Raw genomic sequence first — 18,717 nt, forward strand, 5'->3', positions numbered from 1 at the left:
TGAGATCCATGAGGGATTTTCTTTTTACAAATAAAACAGGATGACTAAATGTTATTCTAAATGAACACCATATTCATTTTTTTGTTTTTAAATGCCAATATTGATATTGATCGATATTAAAGATGCCAAAGCCCCAGGAGAAGCCTGTCCTTGTGAAGGGAAGACCTCATGTTCAAACACCATTATCTCCAAAAAGTCTTTCAACGCTTTTTGACATCATATTACATGATATAAATAGTTTTTAACCCACTATTATATTAATATTAAAACATCATCTCAGGATTTCAAACAAAACTGCAAATAAAATTATTTAGCATTTGTACTGAAACTGGCAGTGGTGAAAAGTACAGTGACTCAAGTACTCTACCTAAATACAATTTTGAGGTATGTGTACATTTTATGCTACTTTATACTTCTACTTGACTACATTTTAAAGGGAAAGATTGTAGTTTTTACTCCATTATGTTTATTTGACAAATTTAGTTACTAGTTACTTTACAGATTACAGACTGATTATCAATACAAAATATTATCAACAAATATGATATGATTGTAGATTAAGCCACGAAGCGGACAAATTAGCTTTATCATTACCGGGTGCAACATTAAAGTGACATGAATTGAATGCGAGACTTGTACTTGTAACAGAGTAGTTTTACACTGTTGTATTGCTACTTTTATATTTACATTTAGTAAATGATCTGAGCACTACACCATTGTTTCTGAGTGGAATGCCAGTCTCTGAAACCAGATGGTGATTTTATTGCTGCACCCAAGATTTTCTCCCAAATTCCCAAACCCTCTCCCAACTTACAGTTAATGATCTCAATACAGTCCACAGCAGAGTTTTGAAGCATCAACTGAGCAGGGATGTGATTTGGGGATTTGGAGGCTTATTGGTGATTCTAACAAGTAAATACTGACAGTGTTTGGGTATGAATCATTACTTCATAAAATGCAGATTGAATTTGGATGTCTCTGAGCACAATTTCCTTTGTTTCTTTGCTACTAAACCAAACAAAAGTGGTTTGATATTTAAATGCCCACAAATATTAAATACACTAAAATAAACAAATTCCTGTGAAGCTATTCTTTGTCAGGGGTACATATTTCATAGAAAGCTTTTATTAATATGTACAAATTGCTCCTTACATATTGTAATTCATACACATAATTTCCATTTGTATGTGACATTAAGTAGAGGTAATTTATTAGGCCCTATCTTAAATAACATTTTATTCCTTGTTCATACGTTTCTCCCCCCACTGATTCAATGGATGTTCACCATTACTGAGTATTTGGCTTGGTGAGTTCCTCAATCATAACCACACACCAACAATATAAAATGAAAATACATTTTTGAAACAGATAATCAACTGTAAGCCTCCACCCAAGAATAACTATGCTGACAGTTGTGGAGGAAAGAAATGTATTTATCTGTAAGTTAGTCTTCTTGTTCAGAACATAAATTGTGTATTAGATAATGGATGGACTTTGAAAGCTCTTAAACAATACTGTCCCCTGATGTCTGCTGAGCTGAATGAACTTAATATTAGAAAACGCAGTATAAAACAACACACAAATTGGACTTAATAAAAGAAGCAAAACAGCTATTTCTTTAAAGTATCTTATTTAATATTAAATACATGACTCTCTATAAACAAAACATTTATCCACATATAAAAGCATGTATCACTATTTACACTCAACCCTCAAATAGAGACCTATCATACAAACAAGCAAAATCCTGTAACTATTCAAAAACATTCCTTTCTGTACTCTGATTTTAACAGTGATTGTCGCGCATTTCCTTAACATTGGTAACAGCTGTGGGGACGCCCGACAGCAGAGGGACTGACAGCTTCATTAGAAATGTCAACCCAAGGAAAACTCGCCATTTAACCTTATTGCTTAGCTCATCTGAATATTAACACCTGCAACTGCACAAATTACCATATTACCATTTTGTCGAATAGAGAATCTTAAACTGCAACATCCATTGGATCTGGTTTTAACATGTGAGCCAAAACTGCCACATCTACGTAGAGTTACATGAAACACTTGATTATCTCAGAATTTTGGTTTAAAATGTGATGCACTGACATTCAATATTCCTGAAATAAATGGTATGACAAACGTTGACATTGGAGTTGCCTTTAGAGTAAAGTCAATTATTGTGTAGGACATGAAATGTCTGTGCAACATGTACCTAAACCAGAAGCCTATAACTCAAAGTTTCTAACTACAATCAGCTAGAAAACCACAAATAGCTTGGTTGCTGTTTAAGAACCTTAATTTGGCTCCATAACATGTGAGTGATCTTAAGACAAAGATGTCACATAAATGATGGCCACCAAGCTAATTCATTCCTCCACCTTAGATTTCCTCTTGGAGGTTTTGGGTTTGGGCTTGTCTGACTCTGGATATTCTGGGGAGCCTGGAGGATCAGTGGGTGGGCTGGGGGCATTCTCCACGTCAGGTTCTGGCTCGAGGGGCATGGAGGGGCCTTTGGAAACTCCTGAAAATAACAAAAGCATAAGAGTTAATGCCACTTTAAGGTTGGTCAGAAAAGTTATTTCAGTTCCCAATAATCTACACAAATGAAACAGGTTGTGTTGGGTATCACTGAAGTTGAATCTAATCTAATATTACTGCATTTCATTAGCTCTGTACCTGTATCCCTGCACCTGCATAATGACAATGAATGAAGTTTAATCTAAAATGAACATTAATATCCGTAGCATTATTCAAAAACTTGAAATGCAATTGGCTTGTGGTATTGATGTCCGCACACCGTCCATTGACACGTCTATATCATATCCAGTAGAACAGAAACAATTTCAGATTCTGATTTAATTTGAATATTTGCTCTGGCTCCCATTCACTCCAATTAAAGCCCACACAGAGGACAAATTTAAGTATGCGTTTCTCAAGCTGGCTACAGCAAACTTGCAGGTCAGAGTTTACCTCTGTTCAACCTTAATTGCGCAGATGTGCACCATTAGATCCCAATAGGGGCCAAAAGAAACACTATTATTAAATTATATAATTATTCTAATATGAACCAATACATTGTTTCATACACTACCAGACCTAAACTGTAGCGTCATGATTGCTCAGCTAAATATTTATTCATTACCCACATCAAAACCACCACCAGCACATAATTTTGTTGAACGGAAGCCTAATGTGGCCATACATTTAGAAAAGATACTGCACTACTCGATTTTCCAGTTGTGACATCCCACAGCAATTTCATCACATTAAAAAGTTTTTGCAATACCAGTTTGATGCTTTAACAGCACATTTATAACCTTAACAACAAAACTCAGCCCATGACCAGTTTTGTAACACAGACGCGTGAGATGTAGGAGACTACTAAACGCCTGTTAAACAAACATGGCAGTATAAATCCAAACCAAGTTTAAGGGGTAAGATTTCTTTAGTGTTTGACAGTGTCAAGATACAAGTCAGGTCCCTGCCTTTGATAGATACATCCTAACCTGACACAAATCAAATACATACAACCTCCACTTTAAATAGCCAGGATCTCTAGCAGTGACTTCATGATAATACTGCTTAATATTGTATTAGCTGTCTAGTATATTTACAGGCTATATTTTTATATTCACAAGATGGTTATTAAACACTGGTTGCAGATAGTTAAAAAGCAGATATATCCAGATCTGTGTAATTATGTAAAATGTCTATAAATGAACATGGATGCATTGTTATGGTGTTTTTTGTAACAGCTAAGAGAAGTGGTAGAAAACACAGCCCACAGGCTTTTGTGAAGAAAAGCAATACAGTCCACTTACTTTTGAGTTGAGTAAGCTTCAACGATCATTTCAGAGTAGCCTTGAATTTATTGCCTTACCTGTGCATCATTTCTCCACACTGACTGACTCTTTTGTTGCTATGAATATATACTAGCTAGAGGTTAGCTGCTTTAAAAAAAAAATTTAAAATAAAAAAATCACACAATCCATTTTGCCATAGCCCATATATTCACTCTGCTACTGTAGTGCAGGCAAGAGGCTGTGAACACACATGGAAGAGATGTTTTTAAATTGCATTAAAATGAAAAATTGGGCTTTGGTTTAATGGAGAGAGAAGAAGGCTGTGAAATGTGTCACCACCTGCAGTGACAGTTTAACACATGATTTTTTGATATATTTTATGTACCGACCTCATTTTGAGTTTGTGCTCGGAATATAATTAAGAGATATTCAGACTGGCCCGATTTCATCAGAACCTGACTCAGCCCTGGGCCTAACTTCAAGCTTTACCATTAAAGTGGCTCTGTTACATATCGAAACGTCAAATCAGAAGCTAAACCGAGGTAACGGAATATTAAATGACACCTTCTCAGGGCTCTATGCACACTCCCCCCCCCCCCCAAGGAGTACATGTGCTCCTACATGGAAAAAATTGGAGCACACAAAGACATTTAGACAAAAAATCCTAACAACACAGAGATTATTAACAAGCAATTGATTACATACATATATACATATTAATACTGCGTGTGTAATTACATATGTAAAACCAGTGGAGGACTATAAAAGTGGAAAACACTTAAAATATCAACAAAGCTTTTTAAAACATTGAAACAGATTTTTTGAAAACTTGACACATTGAAAACAGCCTTTAAAAGCACTCATCACAGTAAACTGAGTAAAGAGATTAGCACATTACAGATGTGCAATGTGGGACTTTTGAACCAGGGACACATACACGATTCATCAGCACCATCCACACAACCCACACCACATTTAATAAAGTCTTATTTTAACATTATTTTTTGTGGGTTGTTTTAATTTATTAAATCCTTGAGTTGCATGAAAAATGTTCTGCATTAGTGTTTGTTCTCTAATCTTAAGTACTAACTTGTCACCAGCCATTCATAACAATGAGTTCAACCTTCTGCGAATGTTTGCTGTAGCACATTAACCTTCCTTTTAAAATCCCGCCCCATCAGGCTGTGACTGGTCGGTTCAAAAAAGTGACAATGGCTTTATGAAAGGTTTAACATTTTTCAACAAAACAGTAGTATATAGTAGTAAATAGTGTTTACTCACCCTCGTAAATCATTTGTCCATTTCATACATATATTTTTAGGTGTATATGCAAGTGAAATACTCACACTGTATAGCCCTCTTTCTACAACTCACACTGGTAGATTGTACCTGTTGGTAGCTGGATGTTCTTGTTGTAGCTTGCAGCAGAAGACATGGCTTGTCCCAGAGCCTGGTTAGTACCAAGGGGAGCACCAGGGGTTTTGGTGGTTGCTGCAGAGTTTGTTTTTGATTTGGAGTCCTTGCCTGGTTTAGTCCACACCAGACTCTCTGTCACCTGCAGGGCAGCTCCCATCTTCTGAGCCATGTCCATTAGCTGTTAGTGACAAGTAGGCAAAGGCTTAAAAATAATTTAAACAAGGGCTTCAACCATTGACTTTGAGACATCAACATAAACAGGATCTAAAGTACCTCAGGATCAAATTCAAAGTTGTTACTGCTGTCTCGAAGTAGGTTGACTTTCCTCTCCATCTCCTGATACTGATCCAGAGCTCCCTTCTTTTCACCATGATTATAGAGGAAGATCGCAAAGTTCAGGTTGACCAGAGGATTAGATCTGTAGGAAATTGATCACAATGGAAAAAAAAAAAAAATTAAATGATTAAGCTACAGATTAAATTCAGACAGAACATTTAAGGTAGAAGGTGAAAAAGAGACTCACTCGTCCATTGTCACAGCTTGTTCATACGCTCTGGTGGCATTCTCTACATCCTCCAAGTTGGTCAGAGCCACTGTTAAGAATGAGTACAGTGAAATATTGTCAAATGTAGGAGGAACAACTGTTCAGCATGGCACTTTAGTTATGAATGTCAAATGATTTAGCATGTTCAGTTTGTTGTATGCGGTATGTACTTAACAAAAGGTATAGTATGTACCTAAAATGAATGCACAACAGTAAACTGATAAACACCCAATAATTGTTGCCACAAATCATCAATTTACTCTTTAAAGGCATAAAACCAATAACAAACTATTTGTGTCTGACTCAGTACCTGCCAGCAACATGTAGAGTTCCCCCATACGTGGGTTCAGGTTGATGGCGGCGCTGAGGAAGTGGAAGGCAGAGGCATACTGCTGCATGGTCAGGTGTACCAGACCTAGGTTGTACAACACTTTCCAGTCAAAAGGAGACAAGTAGTGGGCCCGCTTTAGGCAGCTGATGGCCTGTGGAAGAAATTAATTTGGGAAAGAGAAGTCAACAGCTGACAAGACCGTTACGCAAGTATCTTATATTGTCTGATCTAGGGCTGAACCATTTGGGGAAAAATTCTAATTGCGATGTTTCTGCCAGATATTGTGATTATGATTCGGTTTGCGATTATTTTTTTTTTTATTTCTATTTTTGATGGAAGCCGCATCAAGCAGCACAGAGCAGATGAACCAGGCCAGAAGTCAGACACAGAATGGCATAGAGAATCCATTGATGATTAGAAGTTGTACAAACTGAGTTTTCGTGGAAAAAAACAGTAATTTAAGGTTAAATGGTTTGCAGTTGATAGAAGTAACTGAACTAAAAGCAAGCATAGTTTATAGCATATTTTATTGTATAGTATACATTGAAGGCTAACTTACAAAAATGCAGCGTAAAATGCCTGAGCTGTGTTTGCTGTGTTACTATCACAAAATGATCAAAGGCCCAATACACATATAAAGTAACATTTTAGACTACTAATGCATTAATGTGTAAGCAGTATTTTACTTTTGTAGCTGGTAGACCTACTCTATGAAAAGTGCAGTGAGATTTTTTTATTTTTTTATTTTTTGTCATGTTTCTTTATCTGCTCTGTAAAGCGACTTTGAGTTCGTGAAAAGCGCTATACAAATTAAATTTATTATTATTATATTATTATAACTTCTGTCATCAAATTTTATTGAAATTGGATTGAATGCAGTTAGGTAGGCTAGTCCAGTGGTTCCCAATCTAGGGAGTGAGTCACAACTATTTTGAATCTTATTATGATTATTGTTATTGTGATAAGTGATACTTGGGGGAATGATAATTTTTACATAATTATTCTCATTTTTATTGAGATACCTATTAAAATGAATTATGGTGTGATTTTGCAAGGATCTGTCCCAAACAAAGAACTCTTAATTAATTACCATCTAAGAGGTTTAGAGAGGAAATGTCTCTTTGGTGGAAGTGTTAAAACTCTGACATCTGAAACATTTCAAGGGCCCAAAGTAGACACAAGCCCAAAGGTTTGTAAACCAATGATTTAATACAGTGGTTCTTAACCCCCCTGGAACATGGTCCCATGGGGGTCCTGAGATTGCTACTAAAGACACAAAAACTGATTAAAAAACTTAAAAATAACTAGACAGACTTTACATAGTTGTGAATGGAATCATTTTGGTTGAATACTGTAAATATTTTGCACTGTTTAATCCAGTAGGTGGCGGTAATGCCAACCGCTATAAAACGCCAAAGATGAATAAGAATTTCAAAAAGGCAACCGTTAAGCCAGCTAGTTAATGTTGATCCCATTAAGTGAGTAGGATGGAGGTGTATGTGGTGTTGGGAGGGTGTTGCGAAATATTTTCAACCTCAAAAAGGGGTCGGATTGCCAAAAAGGATAAGAACACCTGGTTTAATGTTTAATGTATAACAATACATTGCATTTTTTAACCTTCTCATGCGTTTTTTTATGTAAAACATAATCTGAAAAGTAACTATAGACATCAAATAAATATAGTGCAAAAAAAGCACATTATTCCCCTCTGAAATGTAGAGTAGTATAAGTATAAAGTAGCATAAAATGGAAATACTCAAGTAAAGTACCTCAAAACTGTAACAGTAAATGTTGCCGCAGGTATTTATATACAAAATGTGAAACTAATGGTAACTGTCATATTTTAAGGAACAAATAAGAATAACTGAATAGTACTACCTTCATTGAGTCCTAAATTGACAAAGACAAGAAGTACAGTATAACAGAAATACTCACAGCTACATATTTCTTTTTTCCAAAGAAGCACATGCCAATGTTATTCCAGAGAGGAGGGCTCTCAGGCACAGCACATGCTGCCACTCGGTACTTGTTCATAGCCACATCAAAGTCACCATGGGTCTGCATCATGCTGCCTGCAGCCAGGATGGCCTGGGAATAAAAACAATGATTAGAGCAGTATTAGAGGAAGATGTTCCCTTTGAAACTGAACATGATGAAAGACGGACTGTACCACCTGACGGAGAACCTTTTATTTTGTCTGAACTACTTTAAAAGCAAGTCCAATACAATGTCCTTGGCTAGCTTAGTATCAAACTAAGAGTAAACCAAAGCAAAATGTCTGCTCAAATACTCACCTTATAATTGTTGGGGTCAAAAGTGAGGGCATTACCAAGGTGCTCAAAAGCTTTTTGGTATTTTCCAAGCTGGTAAAAAAATGGACACAGAAAATTATACATCTACTTATTTTTAGTTGTTTCTGACACCTACAATAACTGTCACAGTTATGTGTGCTCGTCACTTGTGTCCATATAATATCACCAAAAAGGTTATTTTTAAAAACCCACATACCTCTAAAAATAGCAGGCCAAGAGTAGTCAAGAGTTCAGTGTTCTCCGGAGAGAATCTGAATTAAGAATGAGACAAGTCGAATGAAAAATGTCACTTTATCTATTCCTGTAATTACATTTAATGCCTGCACTTAATCTTAAGAAAACATAGTTGATATTCATGGAATCTGCTGATTATTCAATCAGGGTTTGATTCAGCATAATTGTGGAGTATTAATTATGACCTGTGGGGAGACGATGTGGCTCAAAGAAAATTGTAGAGAAGAGGCAGATCGGCATTAAAATAAGATTCACAGTGGTACGTCTCATTAAAAGCAACACCAGTATTGGGGCACTTGATTAATTCATTTAACCCCAACAGGAGGTAGCCATAATGAGCTCTATTACAGAAAATGATGTCATTTCCTTATTTACGGCAAGGCCTAATGTTTAAATATTCAACATGTGAATAAAAGTGGAAATGAACAAAATGTAAGGGCCCCTGGTCCAAATGTGGCAAAGCTGGATCTTTGTGTAAGATTGAATGAGGACCTCCTATTTAAATGAGCTCCACAGAATGAAAGACATCAGATAAATCAAGAACCCTTTGGAAGTAAACAACCGCCTCTGAAACAGCATGTTTATTAGTGTCTCGAGGGAATGTCATCATGAAGGAAAGTGTCATGTTGAGGTTGTGTAATTATTAATAGTTATGATTCCCTTATTATTTGAGTTGAATGACATACTCATATTGTTGTTGCTTTTTAACACTGTCCACTTCTGAACTTTACTTACTCCACTGCTCTCTTGTACACTTCGATAGCCTTGTCGGTTTCTCCAGCCAGCAAATGAACCTTCCCAAGCATCATGAAAGTCTTGTCGTGTTTGTTTATCTGGAGAGCTATGTTTAGATGCTCTTCAGCCTGATAGAGACAGAAGATTAAAATGATCAAATCACAGAGGAATGAGAACAATTTGTACTGTAAAGTGCTGGTAAAATCAGCATACTCACATTTTTGAAGTCTTTGATGAAGAAATAGCACAACCCCAGATTATGACTGATCTCCTGGGGTGAGAAAATGTCAAATTATACTTGAGGCGTGCATGCTTAATTGAACAGGGATAGATAAAGGCTGAGCTAAATTCAATTTCCAAATAGTTCCAAAAAGTTATTTAATACACAAGCTCTGTGGAATACAAATCCTATAGTATTATTCAAAGTAGTGTAAGAGGGGACAGTTTAAATTTCCAAAACATACGTGTGAGTGATTAATGGTCTTGTCTGGCCAGTTTAATTCAATTTTTTATAGGCTTCATTGTAAAACAGCCCTGGATGAGTTTGGAAGTGCACAAACTTGTTTTTGATAAATTGTTGCATGCTGGCCATTTCTCATTCTAAATGCGGGGATCATTTGTTGGGAGAACTTCATGCTATGGATTTAGAGTGAAAGATGCCAGGCCCACTAAACACTGTCCCTTAAAACTTGAAGACAAAGCAGAACTACAGTGTTTATTTTCTTTTACCCAGTCTTTCTCGTTGAGCCTTGCAGCTTCATGATAGAATTCAATAGCTGCTTTGTGCTTTCCCAGGAGAAATCTACGGGATAAACAACATTAATCCATATGAGAAATTCATCAATCTTGATCACTGCATGCTGTATAGTTATTCTTACAATTCTGCAACAGTGAAAAATAGTAACTAGGGGTGGATTAATTATAAATTCTGGCAATAACCTGGCCTGCTGTTATCACTGTATTTCTTTCCTATGTCTGTCTTATTAGTTAATGGAGAAGGGTTGATGCACCCCAGGTTTGAGGGCAGAATACTCACAGTGATCTGGCCACTTGCTTGAGATTGTCAGCACTGCTGGGATTAAGGATGGCACAGCTCTGAAACAGCTCCAGTGACTGTTGGATCTTGCCCTCAAGACGCAAGATTAGTGCTGTGGCAAGAAATAAAGACACAAAAAGAGAGAGGATCTTCATCTACATGAGAAAGTAAAAAAAAACCCACATTAAATATCAAAGGCACAACATGGGGTCCAAAGAGCTGATTTTGGAGAACTAAATGATGAATTCGGGAGCCTGGGCATGGACTACCACAGAGCTGTCATTTGATGTAACTATTAATTAACACAATACATGTTACATGTGTAAGAGAGAAAGGTTACTATAAAAGGCTCACCTTGAACATATATGGCATATTCACACATTCCATTTGTCTCCTGCAGTTGTTCTTTGATGATTGCCTACATTGACACAGAATGGGAAACATTTCTACAACTGACAACATGTATGAATAGGAATACTGCTCAAATGTATGGCTACCATGCTTGAAAAAACAAAACCTAAAGAAACAAAACATTTCAGGTGCTGAATGCTAACCACACAATTGCCCTCCCAACCAAGATTTAATAGATAAACAAGAGTATCATACCCTGTTATTACATCTGCATCATAACAGACTGAGAGTGCAAGCAGTTCTCTGACAGTCTGATATTTTCCTGACTTTGAAATATGCTTTTCCCAACACAAAGTGCTCTTTCAAATGAAGCAGCCCAAATCCAGTTGTTGGTATTGTTGTTGATGGAAAATGTGAGAATAGACATCTCAGAACCACATCTGTGTCTGCATCTGCTGCCAGATGATTTTGTCAACAAGATCAAACTGAACACTTAGAGCAAATGCACAGAAATAACAGAATAATGCTTCAAATTAAATAATGCTTAATGTGGTTAAAGAAGGAATGTTGGTAAATCAGTTTGCATTCATCCATAAATCAATGTGATTGATTCTTACAGTATCTGTTGTCCACATGCAGTTTAGACCATTTGAAAAGGTTCTCCTTCAGTTCATTAAATCCCACACCTCTACACACATCATGCAGGTTAGTTATAACTCCGTATTCTGCTCTTTTATGCAGGAGACATTGGATTACCAAAGCTCATTAATCCTGTGGGTCAAAGCCTCCTTTCCAACTTAAAAAAAAAAATTCAGCAGCCCATGTTTTATTCTTTAAATGCATTACAAAGCAAACCCTGTTCTGTCACATTTAAAGATATAATTATAACCATTTGCAATGTGAAACACAGTAGAATTAAAACTGAAATAGGTTCGGTTTGATGTGATCGATTCATCAAACTAGTTTTTATTATTTGTTTCTATCATCATTGTACTAATTGTCTGTTAAAAACTCCCACACCATCTGTGTGTTCACATTGTGCCACTCTGCTCCAGCCAGACAACAATGTGATTTCCTGAAGATGCAGATTCTTTATTTGTTGAGCTATGTCATGCTTCACTGTGATTGGCTCAGTTGTAAGAGCGATGGCACCAGTGAGGTGACTGGCTGACAGTGTATTTATTAATCACCAAACTCTTATCTATATTCCGCTTCACCCAGCTATTTTGCACTTTGCCCTTGTGCACATACATGAACCAAAATAGCAGGTAGCTTAGAGACACCCAAACAGCCCGTGCGTCCAGGACCTACCACTGTCATTGTGCTGGAGCACTTAAAATAGGGCCCTAAGAATGAGGAGTGTAGCTCAATATGATCTTACAAAATAGGATCTTCTTAGAGGAAGTGAGAAGTATTCCAATATCTTACCAGTATAGGCATCTATTCAGAGTACCTACAGGTTTCATGTGGGAATACACAGGTCAATGCAGTGAATTGGGCCATAATAAAGTACAGTGTTAGACAGAACCCTGCTCATGCCAGGAATTCATTAACTTCATTACGTTTAAAGGGTTAATAACACCAACACTGAACACAGACACAGGTTAATGACAGACTAAACCAAAGGGAGACCGGAGCAACAAAGGCACTTTACCTTACAGGTATCATAGTCTTTGCGGATATAGTGCTGGTGGATTAGCCAGTTTCTTCTCTCCACAATGGGAAGTTCTGGAGCTGAGGACGAATACGATAAAATGATTAGACTAAAATTAAAACAAATCTGGAATACTTTTAAACTAACTTCCTGTTAATGTTTAGACGATGTCTTATTTAGTTGATAGCTGAATGATCAATTCTGAAAGTGGCCCCCTTATGTAGTCATTAGCAAGTCTCTGATCTCTGACAATTAACACAGATGTAACACTTAAACCTAAATCCACAGGCTAAATTTAAGTCAACTCACAGAGCACAAGATAAATCTTAACTTGTTAGCAGGTTTTTACTTACAAACAGATGGCTCAGACTATTAAGAGTTATGTCTATATTAAATTCATACAGTCTTTCTTTAATTTGGCAGCTGAATAAATAATCCTGAAAGCACCCTCCCTCTGTAGTCACTAGCAAGTCTTTGATCTGACAGTTAACATAGATGTTAACACTTCAACCAAAAACCCCAGGCTAAACTATAATCAATTTACCATGCACGCTGTAAATGTCACCTTGTAAGCAAGTTTTTCGTTACAAACACTTCTTTTTTCCCCCCAGTCTCTTTTAATGTCTACGCAGGTTGAGATATTCTCCTCGTTGCCAGGGCAACAATGTATCTCGCAAGCCAGGTGCTTGTGACAGAACAGAGAGGGTATAGAGACCAACGGAAAGAAGGAGGCTGGAGGTATGAGCAGCACAATACAAAGCCAGCTTTAGAAAAGGGTTAGGTAACCTCAAGAACCCAACCACAATGCTCCAAGTCGTCTTCCCAGTGCAGTACAACATTTTATTTCACAAGGAAGCAAACTTAATTCCAATTCCAGTGAGCTTGATTCTTGTAATCCTGTTATCTTGCACCTACTACCTTCCTCTGAGGCTAAAAATAGGATGAATGTGGAATGAAATGCTAGGATTTGAGTCTGCCACTAACATTGGGGGATATAATTAATGAACTGCCTGTGTAAAAATACAGTGTGAATTACACTAAAGCTCCCTTCTGTTTTTATCTGTCAGCACTTCAAGCAGTGCTCTGTTGATTTGCCACTAGAACTGGAGCCTCTTCCAACTACTTCAGAGAAATCCTCTCCATCACTGAGTGTGAAACTGCATGGGCTTCACACGTTTGCCCCGTCAAGATTCGGAATGGCCCTATTTGTAGAGCCCTAATCCGCTTTCTTCATGCTGAGACAGCAATATTCTTGTCTCTGGGTTTCAGCTGTGGCCCTGTGGTGCTCCAGTCTCCACATTCACAAAGCAGGCCATATTTGGTGAGGAGAGATGGAATACATGTGTGACATGTATTCCAGCAACTACCGTATAAAAGAAGCGTAGAAAGGAGCAAGGATGAACAGCACAGCATGACGTCTCCTAAATATAGTCCTGTGGAAAAACTTCCTCCCAAACGTGGAGGAATTTTCTCATTGTTATATTTGATCTGGCTAATGCCAAGACAGATTTGCCTTCCATGTGCTTCAACCATCTGTTAAAAGGGGATAAGAGCAGAGGAGAGGCATGCTGAGATCAAAAGACACATGGGGAGAATGTAATGAAAAATACGATGAAAATTATTTTGGAAGTTTTACCACAAAAAAATTCAAAAACCACTGGAATTACTCTCAATCTCAATTAGTCTCATATTCAGCCTCAGACACATATTCTTCCCAGGGTTTTGACAGAAATAGGTGGCAATATCTTGAAAAAAGACAAAATATGGCAGATTATATAATAATGTCAACAAATTGACACTTGGTTCTATAAAACTGAAACGTGGTGTATTGAAAACAGGTGAAATGGCTGGAAATAAAATAAAATAACAGCTCCTTTTAGGTCTTTCTTGAGGGCATGCTCAAATCTTTGCAACACCTCATGTGTTCACAAGAATGGAGTAACAGCATTGCACAAAATGTAATAAAAGACCAAAATGCACTTGTTGTGGGTAACATAATACATTTTGTGTGTGCATTATATAAGCCTAATTACATTTCATGATGGTAATTACAGAATGCATTCTGTAGCTTATGGAGACAATTAAAAGATTTATGGCTTTTTATTTGATTATTTTTTGATGGTTCACTTCTTTCTCATGAAATTACTTTGGACCAAAAATTCATCATCCAATCATAGTACATGCTATATCACCAATTATATTTACACTGTATATACTATATGTGAAAGGCGTTATGTTCATGCACTGACTGCCATTCTATTTTTAACGCAGCAGGTGCTTTCAAACATTGCGTTAATTCATTTCATATTTTTAAAGTTACTGTATGTTCGCATTTTTTTATTTGAAGTCTATTCCCATGCGTGTGTGGCATATGTTCTTAGAGCTTTATATTTCACTGCTTACCTTCTATTGTATGGTTATTCCAAATTACTCTTGTTGTTTTGTTAATGGAGTTTTTACTACTTCACTTACACAGTACTTTACACTTCTATTTCATCAACCAATTCAAATCTAAACTTTAGTTTCTGTTTTTATTACTTCATTACTCAGTCACTTTAGCTTACATTAACATAATTAGGGTTTTGATTTATCTCCTCAACTTATACAACAACTACTAGGACTGCATTGTATGTTAGAAAAAAAAAAAAAATCACATTGCGATTATTTTGACAGATATTACGATTTGTGATATGATTTACAAAGTGATCATTTTTGCATTACAATTTTATTTTCCCTGAAAAAACTATTAAAATCATGATGATGTGACATTTGCTGGGTCTGTACCAAACAAACATGTTTTCTTACATCTGGTAAACAAGATTTGTAGGCCGGAGCATCTCTGCAGCACTCAGTACTTTTTATTTTGTCACATATTTTACCTTTACCTACCTATCAAAAAATTGCAGCTTCTGTGATTTGGATACTGAACTTGGCCACATTGCAATTTTGATCATATTTTAATTCATTGTGCAGCCCTATTAAACTACACAACAGTAAGGGCTTGCATGGCGTGTGAAAGATCAACGCATGGCAATGCAATACCATACATTAAGATACAATAGCATGTTCGTAACAGCTTCCATAGGGCTTGCATCCTTAGCAGTGCTGATGATAATTACAAAACACTGTAAAATTAAACATAAACAAAAACGCTTAATCCATGAGCAACAGATTTAACTGGTTATTGGGACATTAGTCCATAATTATGATGACAAAATATCCTCAATGATAAACAAACATTTTCCACACAGAGAAATATCTGGAACATGGCTCAGCTGCATCCAGCATGCACAGCTTATTCCTTTTAGGGCTGGTGGAGAGAAGGGTGAGGGTGACCTCTGCAGGACGATTAGTTCCAACCTCACTCTATTAGTATCCTTTACCAGTTAAACACAAATTGTCCTTTATTAGTAACAAAATAATGGGTGTTATAAAAGGAATTGTAAGTGTCAACTGTCTTGTGGTACCTTTAGGTGCCCGACGTTTCTTGGCTTCCATAGAAACTGGGAGCTGAAATATATGAAATACAAACAAATAAATAACAGCATACAACCCATGCATTACATAGCTAAAGACACTGGATACTATCTATCATTGTTTCCCATGAGCAGTATGCATTATGTACGGTGGCCCTACCTAAATAGATTTGACACACTTCCTGTTAAAAAGCTGTGTGGACATACAGGTTAAAGTTTAACTTGCTAAACAAACAATAAACTAAACTGCTCTGCACTGACTTATGTGTTCCTCCCATCCCACCGCCATATACCACAAAGAAATGTTGTAGAACCACTTATTCATGTACATGATATGATCTTGGAATTTAAAATCATTAGCAGAATCACTCTGTCCATTGTCTGTCCATAAATTTTAATTATCGTGACATACTGCACAAACTGCCTTTTTCAAAACTAATTTAGTTCAGTATATAAAGATCACTGTTCACCAGTGCTCAGCAGTGTTGGAACTGATGCTGAATGTACGAGAGGAAATTTTTATACTTTTCTTCTAAGGCAAGATTTTGCCTAAAACTTTGTTTATGATGTTCCTATAATTATAGATTTAGGATTCATTTAAAGGGTCAAATTCCTGAGAGGTATAATATAAACTATTGAGTGGGGGTATACGTCTGTAAGATGTGAGCAGACAGGCTTACACTAAGTTCCCAGTATTTTAGGTACACCTGTGCTATCAGATGTAGTCCAGTATGACAGCCCTGCAAAAACTCTTGAAGCTTTAGGTTTGGTGATTCAGCGGGATAATTTAAATTTTTGAAATGGAAAAAAAACACCCCACTGACACCAAGTCATCCCTCTACCACACGTCTTTTCTTTAATTACTTGTTCCCACCATTAAAAAGTGCAGTGTCAAAGATTGAATGCTTAACAAATTAGTGACCATATGCTTTGATCAATTATTGCTTTAAAAAAAACTATTAATATTAAGGCAATCACAAAGAAAAAAGATATATCATAATATGGCTTCACTTTCAACAAGACTGCAAATTCATCATGGCAGCAGGACAGGCATCAATTAAAATATGTAACTGCAATAACATTTAAATAAATGTAATAAAATAAATGTAGAATTGTAATAAAATAAATAAATAAATAAATATAGGACAAAATAAAAAGAGCAACAGACAAAGTAGGCAACAGATCACATTCATATTTATTTAAGAAATCTTGTAGAATACTTTTATATATATTTATATATATATTTTATAGACACATGTTTTTATTGTTTATAGATTGATGTGTTATTGCATTAACAGAAATATTAGTTAGTTCACATCTCATAAGCAGACTGTGTGTTTTGCTTCAGATCATTTTTGACATATTTGACTCTTACAACTTGTGGATTGCTTCGAGTGCATCCACTGACGTTTTGGTACAACAGTGTATTGATATTCTCTATTTAATCAAATCCTAAACGCTACATTTTATAGCCATAACACAACTGGGATTTGTGGTAAAGACAGCTTCACTGACTGCAGAGCTGGACAGTTAACGTTATCTAACAACGTTCAGTTAAACCTATGCTAACTATGGTTGCATTATAAGGTTACCTACGCATCTCCGTTGTTGTCACCTTATAGCTGTTTCTGTTACCTTACAGAAGCTGTTTGCTGTTTAGTTTGGATGAGTGAGATTAAAGACAGGAGGCAAGTTACCATTAGCTGTAGGATAATCAACTTAGCTCCGATTTAGACTCGGTTAACGTTAGCCATGCAGCTAACATTCAAATAACGAGCGTTATAAGAGGGCTACACCTAAACCTAACGTAACATTTACTATTTAAGTGTCACACTATAATTTCACCCGCGGCGTGTTTGTGAGAAAACGATAACTAGCTTTGTTTTGGACTCACCGCCGTGGTTTGCTCCTCGTCCGCCATCTTGGGATGATCAACACTAGAAGCTGTTGCCATAGATACATCAGCGGAATGCGGAGGCGTGGCTGGTTGGTTTTATGAACGTTATGAGACTGACGTTACGTACGTTACGTACCGCCTTCAACATCCTCCACCAATCAAATAGCCATATTTAGGTTTAGTTATGCTCATAAATGTAAGATAACAGATTAATATATCCTTGAATATCCCCGAGCTATTAGACTTTTAAACTCAAATTCATCCTCAGCACTGCTCCACTGAATATAGTTCATTTCTGTCTATGATTATTATGATTGCTTTTGTATTACTGTATGTTGTCTGCTACATAGCAGAAGGGAGTTACAAACTTAATTTCACTTTACAATCTGTTGTAATGTGACAAATAAGCCTACCTTGTATCTTGGATTTGCTAATATTGCGGAGAGAGATAGGATTTGTACACAGCCAGGTGGGCCATCAGTGCAGAGAATTTAAAAACATGAAAACAAGAGCCACTTATTCACCTGTTTGTAAAACATAAAACGTAAGCATTTTCTACACTGAGATTAGACAAAGGGTCTAATTCTGACAGTAGGTGACACAATCCAACAAAACGCTGTCCTACATTTTAAAACAGTATTCGGATCATTTACTTAGTAAAAGTACAAATACATGATGTAATGTAAACATACTCCATTACAAGTGGAAGTCCTGCAGTCAAAATCCTACTTGAGTAGAGATTTTATCAGTAAAATGTACTTCAAGTATTAAAAACTACAATAAAACTCCCTTGTGCAAAATCTGGCACAACATGGTATCCAGCTCCTCATACTGCATATCAGGCTGCTGGGCAGGACAGGTTAAAAAATAAATAAAAAATGGAATAATAAAATGTCCTGTGACCAAAGTCTGCCCATGACTGATGTATTAT

General features: G+C 36.5%; 1 protein-coding gene across 3 annotated transcripts; it reads right to left on the minus strand.

Moving 5' to 3' along the window:
- Positions 1-1,613: 1,613 nt before the first annotated feature.
- On the minus strand, positions 1,614-17,878 carry bbs4 (Bardet-Biedl syndrome 4). Of its 3 annotated transcripts, XM_038701103.1 has the most exons (18): positions 17,784-17,847; positions 15,881-15,923; positions 14,050-15,790; positions 13,781-13,946; positions 12,414-12,493; positions 10,763-10,826; positions 10,409-10,520; positions 10,102-10,174; positions 9,590-9,643; positions 9,373-9,500; positions 8,600-8,654; positions 8,386-8,454; positions 8,027-8,179; positions 6,071-6,242; positions 5,740-5,809; positions 5,490-5,634; positions 5,190-5,394; positions 1,614-2,518 (listed from the first exon to the last, which is right to left on the minus strand). In XM_038701103.1, the coding sequence occupies exons 4-18, from the start codon at positions 13,944-13,946 to the stop codon at positions 2,364-2,366; spliced, it is 1,701 nt and encodes a 566-aa protein (XP_038557031.1). In that variant the 5' UTR covers positions 14,050-15,790; positions 15,881-15,923; positions 17,784-17,847; the 3' UTR covers positions 1,614-2,363. The 3 variants fall into 3 exon arrangements, with proteins under 3 accessions (XP_038557031.1, XP_038557030.1, XP_038557032.1); XM_038701102.1 differs by having other exon boundaries at positions 13,781-15,790; XM_038701104.1 differs by lacking the exons at positions 13,781-13,946; positions 14,050-15,790 and having other exon boundaries at positions 2,364-2,518; positions 17,784-17,878.
- Between the last annotated feature and the right edge of the window lie 839 nt (positions 17,879-18,717).

This window comes from Micropterus salmoides, unplaced genomic scaffold, assembly GCF_014851395.1.
Source record: "Micropterus salmoides isolate LMB-PRFRI ecotype aquatic unplaced genomic scaffold, ASM1485139v1 Ms_hic_scaffold_6, whole genome shotgun sequence".
NCBI lineage: Eukaryota > Metazoa > Chordata > Actinopteri > Centrarchiformes > Centrarchidae > Micropterus > Micropterus salmoides.